Consider the following 13007-nt stretch of genomic DNA (forward strand, 5'->3'; position numbering starts at 1 on the left):
AAACATTAAAGGACAATAAAACAATATTTTGAACAACTTTATGCCAAACAACATGAAAAGATGGCAATATTTCTTGAAAGACAAACGCTTTCTCTTAGAAGAATAGGTAATCTAAATGACTCTTTTTATTTAAAAGACTAAATTCATAGTTTAAAGTCTTCTCACAGAGAAATTCCAGCCTAAGATGTTTTCACTGGTAAATTATATCAAACATTTAGAGAAGAAATAATAATTATACACAGACATTTCCAGAAAATATAAGAGGAGGAAAACTTCCTGTTGTGGACTGAAACCTGTTACAGACTGAATGTGTGTGTGTGTCGGTCTCCTTCCACCACCAACCCCCAAGTTCATATGTGAAACTCTAACACTCAAAGTGATGGTATTAAGAGGGGGGGCCTTTGGAGGTCATTACGTTTAGATGAGGTCATGAGGATAGGGTCCTCACGATGGGATTAGTGCCCTTATAAGAGTGTGCTCTCTTTCCTTTTGTCTCTTTCTAACATGTGGATGCAGCAAGAAGGCAGCCAATGAGACCCTCACCAGAACCCCATCATGCCAGCACCCTGGGCTCGGACTTCTCAGCTTCGGAACTTTTGAGAAATACATATCTGTTGTTTAAGCCACCCAGTCTATGGTGTTTTGTTATAGCAGCCCAGGTTGACAAAGACATTTCCCAAATTATTTTAAAGGCCAGATGATACCAAAACCAATACCAATACCACCTATACCAAGACCAGACTAATACAAGAAAACTGAAGACAAATATTCTTCATGAATGTGCATCCAAAAATCCTTGGGAAAATATTAGTAAACCAAATCCAACAATGTATGAAAAGAATGATACATCTTGACCAAGTAGGAAATCAATGGCTTCTATTCCTGATTCTTTATATCTATCCCACGCATGGGATTATGGAAGTTTTCATAATATTTTAATCAGACCGTGATGCTTCCCTATTAAAAACACTCCAATGGCTTCTTATCACTCTTGGAGTAATATCCCAACTCTCCTCCGTGGCTTACAAGGCACTGGCCCTGCCTCTCTCCAGCTTCCTCTTATGCCCCACCCCTCACACACTCACTGTACTCCAGCCACAATGACCTCCCTGCCATGCTGGTTACACTCGGGCCCTCACACTAGCTGCATCCTCTGTCTGGAACATGGATCTAACCAGGTTCTTGCATGTCTGGATTCTCAGGTCATGTGACGGTGACTCAGAAAGGCCTCCCTGGGCCACGGCTAACTAAAGGAGCCCCTTAGTCATGCATATCCTGTAACTGTGTGAGATTTCCTTCACGCTACTTACTGCCCACCGAAATTATATTGTTAACTTATTTGTGTGTTTTGTTTTGTCTTCTGACATTGGAATATAAGCTTCATGAGCAAATGCTAGGCCTTCTCTGTCTAATCTTCTAATCTTGTGATCAGATTGATGCCGCTGGCTGACAGTGCATGCATGGGGATTAATCTGCCCAGCTTTGGAAGGCAAAGGCAGAGGGAAGGCGTTGGAGGCTAACAAACACCATGGCTCTAGGCTGGAGTTTAGTATTTGCTCCATCCACTCGATATTGCTGACAATCTGCTTTTAGGAGTTCTTTGTTTTATTCAGATGTCTAAATATACTCTCTAAGTGAGCACCCAAGACTCCAGTTGCTGCTGTTTATGCTTAACTTCTCTGTGTAACTATCATCTTTTTTTTTTTTTTCTGGTAAGTGGGTACCTTTTTATTATTATTATTATTATACTTTAAGTTTTAGGGTACATATGCACAACATGCAGGTTTGTTACATACGTATACATGTGCCATGTTGGTGTGCTGCACCCATTAATGCTAAATGACGAGTAACTATCATCTTAAAAGTGTTCATTGTATCCATCCAGGAAAGAAAATGAACCTGAAAATCCAGCAGAGTGTTCCCTGGGTGCAAAGTGTTTCTAGTTACAGTCATAATAAAGAGAAGGAGATTGATCAATCAACATGGAACTCTCTTGTTTATTTATAGTCACTTTCATTGCATTTCATATGTATTTATTTCCCTTAATTTTTCCCTCCTTATCTTAATAGGGACTTTAATTTTTCTAAGTTTTAACTTTTTTGTCTTTTTTTTTTTTTTGAGCCCGAATTTCACTATGTTACTCAGGCTGGCCTCAAACTCCTGGCCGTAAGCAATCCTTCCACCTCAGCCTCCCAAGTAGCTGTGACTAACATGTCTTAATTAGCAAAAAGATATGTTTCAAGTTTGAATTTACATAAATTTGAAAAGAATTGCATAAGACTTCAATGCAACATTAACCACAGAAATAAATGTAGAATTTACACTACATATTAAAGGATATTCTTGCACTTAAGTGCCAGGGCAACTTCAATGATTTCTCGCTGAATGTCCTTTATATATTAGTCAGTAAACACAGAAAGCAGGGCAGTTTGGTTCTTACCCTGTTGCATAGAAATGTGAAGACTTGCATGAATCTTGTAGGAACAGGGTATCATCATTTCACTCACCAAGGTGCAATACGGGACCCCAAAGCCAACATTAGCTTTTATTTGCAAGGAATAAGGGAACCATGCTAAATGAGAGTGACTAGAATAAGCCCAGCCCAGTTGCCGTCACTTGTCCATGCACACCACAAGCTCTAACCACTTGATATTTCCAAACAGTATGCTAAGTGTCTGTGGGATGCCTTGGCACCTTTGCACATGCTGTTCCTTCTGCCTGGAAGGACCCTTCCACCCTGAAAAGCATTTTGTCCCCTGTAAAGACCAAGTCCAGTAGCACATCCCCTGTGAAGTCTTCTCTCAGGCCACGGTGCTCTTTTCTTTGTATTCTGTAGTGTTTTGTCCATATTTTGATTAGAACATTTATTGTGTTGTATTGTCTCCTTCCACTAATCTGAGAGTTCTTCTTTCTTTCTTTTTTTTTTTTTTTTTGAGATGAAGTCTCACTCTTGTTCCCCAGGCTGGAGTGCGATGGCGCGATCTCGGCTCACTGCAACCTCCGCCTTCTGGGTTCAAGCGACTCTCCTGCCTCGGCCCCCCGAGTAGCTGGGATTACAGGCACCTGCCACCATGCCTGGCTAATTTTTGTATTTTTAGTAGAGACAGGGTTTCACCATGTTGGCCAGGCTGGTCTAGAACTCCTGACCTCAGGTGATCCACCTGCCTCAGCCTTCCAAAGTGCTGGGATTACAGGCGTGAGCCACTGCGCCTGGCCATCTGAGAGGTCTTATCTGTCAATCAGCTATGTGTCCTTTCAGTGACTTCTATTTTTACTACAGAGCAGACATTTAATAGACACTTCTTAAATGAAAGGGAGAGGTTGTGATCAGTTTGAATATCTGGTATAAATTGTTGATACTCTTCCAGAATTTACTCACAACTGCCTAAGAATAAAGCTGTTCAGTATCAGGCTCTAGAGGCAGACTACCTGGTTCAAATACTGGTTTTGCCATTTACCAGCTGTGTGGCCTTGGGAAATTTACTTAACTTCTCTGTGCCTTAGTTTCCTCCCCTTTAAACAAAGATTATAATCGTGTATACCTCATAGGGGTGTTGTGAGGATTAAGTGAATTGATCATGTAAAATCTTTAGAACACTGCTTGGCATAGTAGGCCCTTTATAAACCCCATAACCTACTATTAGTAGGTTCCAGGAACTGGAAATACCCAGATGAATTAGATGTGATTTCCTTTTCTTCAACGTCTTCTGGGAAAGACAGACGTGGAAATAAAAGGAACCTGGCGACACCATGGTAGAGTCTGTACAAGTGCTTTGTTCCTAAGGCCTGGGGTGGGGGAGTCCAGGAGCACCCCATATGGGAAGTGGTAGTTTAGCTGAGATTTGATGGATGAGTGGTAATTGCTGGGTGGATTAGGTGGGGATGTGCATTTTAGACAGATATAAGTAAAGACAAAATGTATGAAAGACAGGCCGGGGGTGGTGGCTCATGCCTGTAATCCCAGCACTTTGGGAGGTCGAGGCGGGCGGATCACCTGAGGTTGGGAGTTCAAGACCAGCCTGACCAACATGGAGAAACCCCATCTCTACTAAAAATACAAAATTAGCTGGGTGTGGTGGGGCAGGCCTGTAATCCCAGCTACTCGGGAGGCTGAGGCAGGAGAATCACTTGAACCCAGGAGGGGGAGGTTGCAGTAAGCCAAGATCACACCAGTGCACTCCAGCCTGGGTGACAGAGTAAGACTATGCTTAAAAAAAAAATCTATATATCTATACATATATATTTTATGCAAAACTGTCCATTCAGCCCCTAAATTGTACTACAGTTCCCAGGGTCCAGGTGTCAATGTCATAGCTCCTCTGCAGAGCATTCAAGGTCTTCTTTGATCAGGCATTGCTTACCATTATGTCAGTTAAGGATGTATTTGGCTCCATGCAAGGAGAAGTCTGGCTTTTCTGGGACTTTTCTCCCAGGAAGAAAATGCAAAGTCCTGCAAGGAGAAGGCTTTTTTGGCCTGTTGCTTTCTTCCTGCCTGGAATTTGGACTTGAGGCTTTAACAGAGGAGGATGAGGCCATCTGCTAAGGATGGTGCAGCGGCAGGCCTGGAGAGCTGGGAGCCCTGGGGGCTCACTCAGCAGCAGCACTGCCTGGATAACCTCCCACTGGACATCTTGTTTGTGAGAAATATCAGAGACAGCCAGACTTCCCCTTGCATGGAGCCAAATACATCCTTAAATGACATAATGGTAAGCAACGCCTGATCAAAGAAGGCCTTGAATACTCTGCAGAGGAGCTATGACATTGACACTTGGACCCTGGGAACTGTAGTACAATTTAGGGGCTGAATGGACAGTTTTGCAGCAACATAAACCTTGGTTCAAATCTCCTTCAGCCAGTTACACACTGTTTAACTTGAGACATCAGTTATCCTCAGCCTGAGCCTTATCAGGGGGACATGAGATGAGGCATATTTTAGATCAGTAACTCCAACTGCAGCACGTGGGATGGAAGGGAGGTGGCCCAGAGCAGAGGGCTGGGGAGAGTTTGCCAGTATTCTGCCAGAACAAAATCAGTCTTAACCAAAGCTTTAGAAATCATTTCAGAACTTAAAGTGGATTCTAGTTGACGTTTTTAGCCAAAATCATTCTGATAGGGCTGGATTTTCCAAACATTCTCTGACACTTAAAACACCGTTATGACTAAATGTCTTAGAATAGGTTCCTCTAAAGTCCTTCAGAAGAGAGAAGCCTTTCCCCCTCATACAAAATAAATTCTTGTGACATCTTCTATTATCTCTAGGAATGCAGGGAAGAGTTCAGAAATAATTGATGAGCATAGCCAGGACTTAAGAAACAAATTAAGATTCATTATTCCATTCTAGCGGTGCTATCAGTGTTTTAGAATCTGTTGATAACCAATGCTAGGAGGAAGTTTAAGTACAAGTCTATTTCCCTCACGTCCACTTCAAAGCTCTAACGAAGCTCTTCTGGGAAGCCTGGGAGAGGGTTAATTAAGCCCAGGAAGGGGGTGGTATGATTTAATAGATAATAAAAAATCTTTGCTCTCATATGTCTAATTATGTTTTCTTGTCAAGGATGCTTGAAAGCTCTAAGTCAGAGATGATCTACTCTGAAAAATAAAGGAATAAATCCTCTCCAAAGCAAGTTCCTTTGGTGACAGCATGTTTCCATCAATAATAGGCTGATGAGGGTAATCTAAGGCTCAGGTGGAGGATAACTGATCTCTCAAATTTATAAAACTATTAACTGGCCAAGCTGGGATTAGAACCCAGGTTTCTATGACTGTAAAACTGTACTTTTAACCTAAATTATACCCCATCCACTCTCATGACCTAGGCCTCCCTGCCCCTCAATCACATGGTTTGGAGGTTATAGCTTCAAGAGCTCAGGTCTGGCAGGGAGGCAGCCAAATGGGTGGTGATGACTTTCTTTTTTCTTTCTTTTTTAGAGACAGGGTCTCACTCTGTCACCCAGGTTGGAGTGCAGTGGCATGATCCCAGCTCACTACAACCTCTGCCTGTCAGGCTCAAGAAATCCTCCCATATCAGCCTCTCCAGTAGCTGGGACCACAGGCACACACTGCCAGGCTCAGCTAAATTTTTTTTTTTTTTTGGTAGAGATGGGGTTTTGCCATGTTGCCCAGGCTGGTCTTGAACTTCTGGAGTCAAGTGATTCACCTGCCCTAGCCTCCCTAAGTGCTGGTATTATAGGTGTGAGCTACCTTGCCTGGCCAAATAAATGGTGCCGACTTTCTACATGTCCTTCAGGAGAGAACTTTGAGGACCCTCGTAACCCCTGGCAAAGGCAACACTTTTAGGAGTGGAGAAGGGCCTTTGTAGACAACACAGACTATTCACTACTCCAGCAAGCTGCCCAGCCCCTTGCAAATCATGAAGATGGGAAGAACCATTAGGCTTCATTATCTATTTAAATCAAACAATATTTAACCCAACCAGGGATATTCTAGGGCTTACTGATTCACCTATCCCAGGAACCTGATAGTTTTAGAATCTCTGAAACTGGTCTAGAAGGCTACATTTAAGATTTGACGCCCTTGCTCAAGGGTCACATGCATGGGAAGAGCTGTGGAGAAACTGGAAGGCTCTGATCACAACTGTTCTCTTCCTTCTCCCACATGAAGGGCAGAGGGAAAGGCTGTCCTCGCAGCATGGGTTCTGAATCAGAAGAGGCTACTGCGTGCAGTGCAATGAAAAGTGTGTTAGTACTGTCTGGAGGGACTTGATCAAGATCCCCGAGTTGCAACCCCTGGAGAACATGGCTCCCTTCTAAGACCATGACAGCCATAGATTGAGCAGCAGAGTCCAGGGCTCCATGAATGGAGGGAAAGAGGAGGGCTGGTTCACAGTCAGCCCTTTCACTTTGTTACTTGGGCTTTTTTTCAGGGCCCACAGCACTCACCTCGGCCTGCCAGATGGGGTTCACGGTGTTGCCTATGATCTTGGATCTCCTCTCTTGTCCATGGTGAGGGAGGGCAGGGAAGATGCTGTGCTTCCCAGGCTGAATGGAAATCTTCAGATAAGGGTCTGGGTTGAAAAACATCCCTTTCTTCAACCCCATGGCTTGGAAATCTATAAAATAAAGGATACTTTAATTTAAATATGTTTTAGGGAGGTTAACGACTGGCATTTGGTAACTACACCTTTCATGAGAGGACCATTGGCCCTTATGAACTAGATCTCTAGTGTTACTCAGGCAGGTAAATGGGCTGGGGTGAAGGAGTGAGGGTCACCCCAGGAAACGTGGGTAGCACAGGGAAAGTCCAACTTTGGAAATGTGATGGGTCCGGGTGTAAAATTCCTCTGCAAGGTGGAGACATTAATAAAATAGGGGTTGTAGTCTCATGATATATGTGGGCCTCACTGAGTAAGGTGAGAGAGTTGGCAGAAATAAAGAGAGAGGAGAGGATGAAAAGAGCACAGAACGTGGACAATGGAGGAAAGAACAAATAAGACCTGGCCTCCATGGGGCTGAGTGCAGCCAATGAGGAGAGTTCTGAGAAACCCTGCTGCCAGGGAGGGCAGGGCTTTGAAAACTGAGCTGTTCTGTTTAATTGAAGATATCCGACCATGTACAATTTCATGCTGCACAAGGAGAGACAGAAAGAGTGTGTGTGCACAAGATCATTTAAGGCAACGGTTTATAGTTGGATAATTTGAAATCACATTATATTTATCAGAAATATATTTATGATGTTAAGGAATATAATTTTTTTTTTTGAGATGGAGTCACCCAGGCTGAAGTGCAGTGGTGGGATCTTGGCTCACTGCAAACTCCGCCTCCCGGGTTCAAGCATTTCTTCCTGCCTCAGCCTCTCGAGTAGCTGGGATTACAAGTGCCTATCACCATGCCTGGAGAATTTTTGTATTTTTAGTAAAGACAAATTTTTGCTGTGTTGGCCAGGCTGGTTTTGAACTCCTGACCTCAGGTGATCCGCCTGCCTCGGCCTCCCAAAGTGTTGGGATTACAGGTGTGAGCCACTATGCCCAGCCAAGGAATATAATTTTTAAAGCTTTTCTATTGTTGAAGTATTTTTCAAACAAAATTATTTACATTTATACACAAGTGAAACAAACGGAGGTACAGATACACAGGATCAGGGATTCCCAGTCATGGTTTAAGTTGTGAGGGGTTTCAATAATTTGTTACTGATGAAAAAGCACAGATGTTTTCATATGCACTTATTTAAAAGTTATTTTGAGTTGATCCAAGGTTATCCCCTTAATAAAATTATTCCTACTCTCTGGCATGATAATGTATTACTGCTCTGTGAAAGGGCCATATATTCAAAATGGCCCCCAAATGCCAAAGGAGTTGAGAAACCAAAGAAGGAGGCAGACAAATCCAGTTTGTCGGTAAAAGGAGTTTTATTAGGGAACTCACAGACAAGCACGGTCTTGGGCTGTAGGAGACTGGTAGATCTCTGCACTGTTACTCCCTAGACCCAGGGCTTATGTACCATAGGGAAGGGGTACATAAGCCCTTGCTCTGTGCAAGACAATGAAAGGCAGCCCTCCAGAACAGGCAGGAATGCTGCATGCATCACAGCCTATTATTTCTGCCATAACATCAAGGTTGACATGTTCTTATACTAGAGACAGTGGATAAAGTAGGAAGAGGAGGTATGCTCAGGACTGGGGGGTGATCAGAAGTCAACACAGCGGATTCACATCCACAATGGAGTCACTTTTGCCCCACAATTGCGAATGAAAGAAAAAAGGCAGGAAGTACAAGCACCACAGAAATTTGCAAAACCCAGGCCACATCTGCAGGAATGTGTGTAGACAGAAGTTAACATAGCAGCCTGAGACTACTCAACTGCTTATAAGGTTGGATCTTGGCTAATGTCTAGAAACTTGGATTTCAGGAGGGCTCCTACCTTCCCAGAACTGGTAAGAGTGGCTCACTGTGCCTAAAGTGTTTCTGTAAATGATGTGGCTTATGGTGAACATTGCTTTCCTTCTGGGAGGCTGGAAGTTTGGTGTGGGCTAAGCGGAAGATGCACACATGACCAGCACCACCTCCACTGTCTCCCAACCCCCCATCTAGTAGAAACCCTGTCTCTGGTCTCTAAGAAGCTTCCCTGGTAGACAGCATTTCCATGTGCTGTCACAGTTCACACTGAGGGGATGAAGCATGTCTGTGTAACTCCACCAGAAGAGGCCCATTGGAAGCTTGCTCCTGGCTTCCTCCAGACTTTGCCCTAAGCACCTTTTCCCTTAGCTGATTTTGCTAAGTATCCTTTCACTGTAATAAGTCATACCATGAGTATAACTAGATGCTGAGTCTTGTGAGTCCTCCTAGCAAATTGTTGAACCTGGGGGTGGTCTTGGAAACCCTGACTTATTAGAGTTTGAAAGACATATATATATATAAAACATTCATCATAAAATAGTGACTACCATTGCCTCCACACCACCTACTGTTTATTTGTTATCTACTAAATTCTGGGAACCATTCTAAGCACTTAAAATACATTTTCTGATTTAATCCTGACCACAAACTCCACAAGGTACAGATTATATCCTTAATACAAGGAAGAGAAAATGAAGGCTTACAGACTGTCAGGGCTGGTTGACATCAGAGATGAGATTTGAACCCGCCTCTCTGATTCCAAAGTCTGTGCTTTTGTTTGTTTGTTTGTTTGGTTTTTTTAAGACGGAGTTTCACTCTTGTTGCTCAGGCTGGAGTGCAATGGTATAATCTTGGCTCACTGCAACCTCCACCTCCTGGGTTCAAGCAATTCTCCTGCCTCAACCTACCAAGTAGCTGGGATTACAGGTGCTCACCACCACCCCTGGCTAATTTTTTGTATTTTTAGTAGGGATAGGGCTTCATCAGGTTGGCCAGCTGGTCTTGAACTCTTGACCTAGGGTGATCTACCTTGGCCTCCCAAAGTGCTGGGATTACAGGTGTGAGCCACTGTGCCCAGCCCAAAGTCTGTGCTTTTAACCAATCTGTTATATTGTCTTTTTATAAAAATGTCAACTTCGGCATAGGTTAAATTCTCAAATATAAACGAGTCTTTTTCGATACACTTTGTTCTGTTCTATCAAACAACTTGTCCATATCTGCACCAACATGTCTTTATCAAATGTTTGATAGCTGCTAAATTAAGTCACTCTTATTGTTCTTATTTTTTAAAAAAGATAACACCTTTCTTTATCACTCAGCCATTTATTGTTCCAGATGAGTCTTATTAAATTTTAATAACTCCTTTCAAAACACTTAGATTTTGATTAGAACTGCATTGAATTTATACCTTAGCTTTGGGAGAATTAGTAGCTTTAGAAAACGGAGACTTCCACTCAAGAGCACGTTTCTTCATTTGTACAGGTCTTCTTTCCTGTCCTTCAGCAAATGTTTACACTTTTCTTTATAAAGACTTACGTATTTAATTTCAGTCTAAATACTCACTGAGATATACGTTTCATGGAATAAAAGTACTTGAAAACTGTTGCAATACGAGGTATAATTTAAAAGGCACTGGACTGGTAGTCATTTGAGAACACTCGTTGAAATTTGTCACTTTGAGTAAACCAATTTAACTCCTTCAGGTCTTAATGTTTTCCCCTATGAGACTGTTGGAAGAAATGTCCATAAAAACACATAGAGTTCTAGAATTTTCCAAAAGTAAATGCTACGTTAAAGGAGAATAGTTAATTTCCTCTCATTTTTGCCTGTATTTTTTGGTTCTGGTGATAAACATATGTACATTTATTATACTTAAAAATATAGAATAAAAAATAGAATTTTAAAGTTATTTCAAATAACTAATCGAAATAATTATTTATTTCAAGTAAGTACCCCCTCCTCACCAGTGGCAACCTTTGCCAAACCTTATTGCCTCCTAGTATTTTTCTTTGCGTAGTTGAGAACATACTGCATATTCATTACTGCATCCAAGATTTTTCTTTTGACTTGCATCATATGTGTAAGAGACCAGAATATATCACCCCATTATATGTGAGAGCCTGGGAAACAACATCCCAAAATCTGTGACTTTGGAATAAGGATTATCTTGAGCTGAAGACAACTGAGAAGAAGTAGATAAAAGAAAAGCTCTTTGCCCTCTTGCTATTTTCCCAAAAGCAGGGCATGAATTTACAAAAGTGTCCCACTTCTGCTCTCTACCAGGGGGATTAAAGGTTGATCACCAGAGATGACTTCAGACCAGGACCGACCAGGAGACAGCCCCAGACGAATCTGCATAATAAACTGTACTAAACAGCATCTATCTACCATACCATAGCCTTCCCAGAACTTGCTGCTCCTGAAGACTCAAAGTCCTTTTCCTTTGCCCTGTCACTTCATTAAAAATTGTACTGTTCTTTGTTGAAGACATTATATAAGCTGAAATTCTAAGCCACTTCTTTGAGATTTACTCATTTTCCCGGGTATCTCCTATGTATACATGAGATACACATGTTAATAACTTCCGTTTGTTTTTCTCTTGTTAATCTATCTTCTGTTACAGGGGGTCCTCAGCCAAGAACTTATGAAACCCAGAGGAAAAGTTATTTCCCATGCCAACAACATCATAAGGATGTTCTCATGCCTTTTAGAACATTTTGTATACACAATTCTTAAGGGTATATAGTATTTAATAATTTGGCTCTACAGTAATTTATTTAACCAAGTCCTAATTTTGAATGTTTAAGTTGTCTCCAATATATTTGTAAATAAATCTTTGTTTGCATTTCTGATTTTTTCAGTTAGAATGCTAAAAGTGCATTTGATTGAAAATTAAAGTGACAATATTTACCAAGAAAGTGTATTACCTCCAGGAAGTGGTAAAAACTGAAAATATAAATAGATTTGACAAGTGAAGCATTTGCGTGAGCAATCTTGCTTTGATATGTTCATTGTGCTCTTGGAGCTTTCTAAGAAGGCAATTCCATTATCTACTTTCTGGTTATTTCTCCTATTAAACCCTAAAAAGAAAATCAGTCTTTTTATATCGCAATGTCTCCAATTCTTGAGTTTTCTTGGATTTTATCTCCGTATGCTGGAGTACATGCTCACATATTATTTTAAAGTGAGGTGTAAGGGTGGTAGTCTTTGAGACTTTATAAACTTGAGAGTGTTCCTCTTGCCTTTCCACATAAATGAAAATCTGGTGGACATGGAAATCTTGGGTAAAAAAATTCTTCCCTTAGAACTTGTGAAATGGGAGAGTTCCCTGACCCTCCTCACAGGACATGCAACAGGGGTGTGGCTCATAAGCTCAAACCCCTTACGGGAGAAGGAACATGCAGACGGGCAGGTGCAGGAGCCAGGGTGAGTGCTTTCAGGCTCTGGCCCCGCAGTAGCATCTTGGGGAGGACTCCTGAAACCCCAGTGGGTGAGTTACAGTGCTCCTTTAGCTCTGCCGTCTGTGGCTGGCTTAAGTGTTAACCAAATCATTGCCCTCTTGGTATCTGGATCCTTGTCCAGCGTTCAGGAAGAATCAGATCACACACCGACTTGAAGGATGGTAAATGCAGGGGTTTTAGTGATTGGTGGAGGTAGCTCTCAGCAGGATGAATGGGGAGCTGGAAAGAGGATGGAGTGGGAAGATGATCTTCCCCTGGAGTTTGGCTGTTCCTTGGCCGATCTCCTCTTCGACCTTCCCCAACTGAACTCCTCTCAACATTCAGATGCTCCTTCTCTTCTCTCCTTCTCTGCTGTGCCACTCTTCTGTTGCTCTGTTCTTCTGCTCATCTGCTTGTGGAGCCTGGGGTATGGGGCCTATATGGGTACAAGATAGAGGGGCATGGCGGGCCAAAAGGCAACATTTGGGTGTGAAAACAGGAATGCCTGTTCCCATTTAGGGCTGTTGGTTTCCAGGATTGAGGGAGAGGCCTTTGCTGGGGAACTGCCCTCTTCTACGCATTATTTCCCTGTCTCCTGTCTGTATCACTTGGTAGGCTTTGATTCATTATTTTGGCATCTCAGAAGACAAGTCTGAGATTAGCGTGAGGATTGTTCTTTCATACGTATCATGCATTTTCAGCCCAGATGTCTACT

General features: G+C 42.3%; 1 protein-coding gene across 7 annotated transcripts in view; it reads right to left on the minus strand.

Moving 5' to 3' along the window:
- The window catches only part of HECW1 (HECT, C2 and WW domain containing E3 ubiquitin protein ligase 1), a 473895-nt gene that overhangs the window by 153310 nt on the left and 307578 nt on the right, over positions 1 to 13007 (minus strand). For all 7 annotated transcript variants that reach the window (XM_055293321.2, XM_055293322.2, XM_055293319.2 and 4 more), the window contains one exon: positions 6900 to 7069. In XM_055293321.2, the coding sequence (XP_055149296.1) occupies positions 6900 to 7069 (170 nt within the window). The remainder of the gene's footprint in view (positions 1 to 6899; positions 7070 to 13007) is intronic.

The sequence above is a fragment of the Symphalangus syndactylus genome, chromosome 9 (assembly GCF_028878055.3).
Source record: "Symphalangus syndactylus isolate Jambi chromosome 9, NHGRI_mSymSyn1-v2.1_pri, whole genome shotgun sequence".
Taxonomy (NCBI): domain Eukaryota; kingdom Metazoa; phylum Chordata; class Mammalia; order Primates; family Hylobatidae; genus Symphalangus; species Symphalangus syndactylus.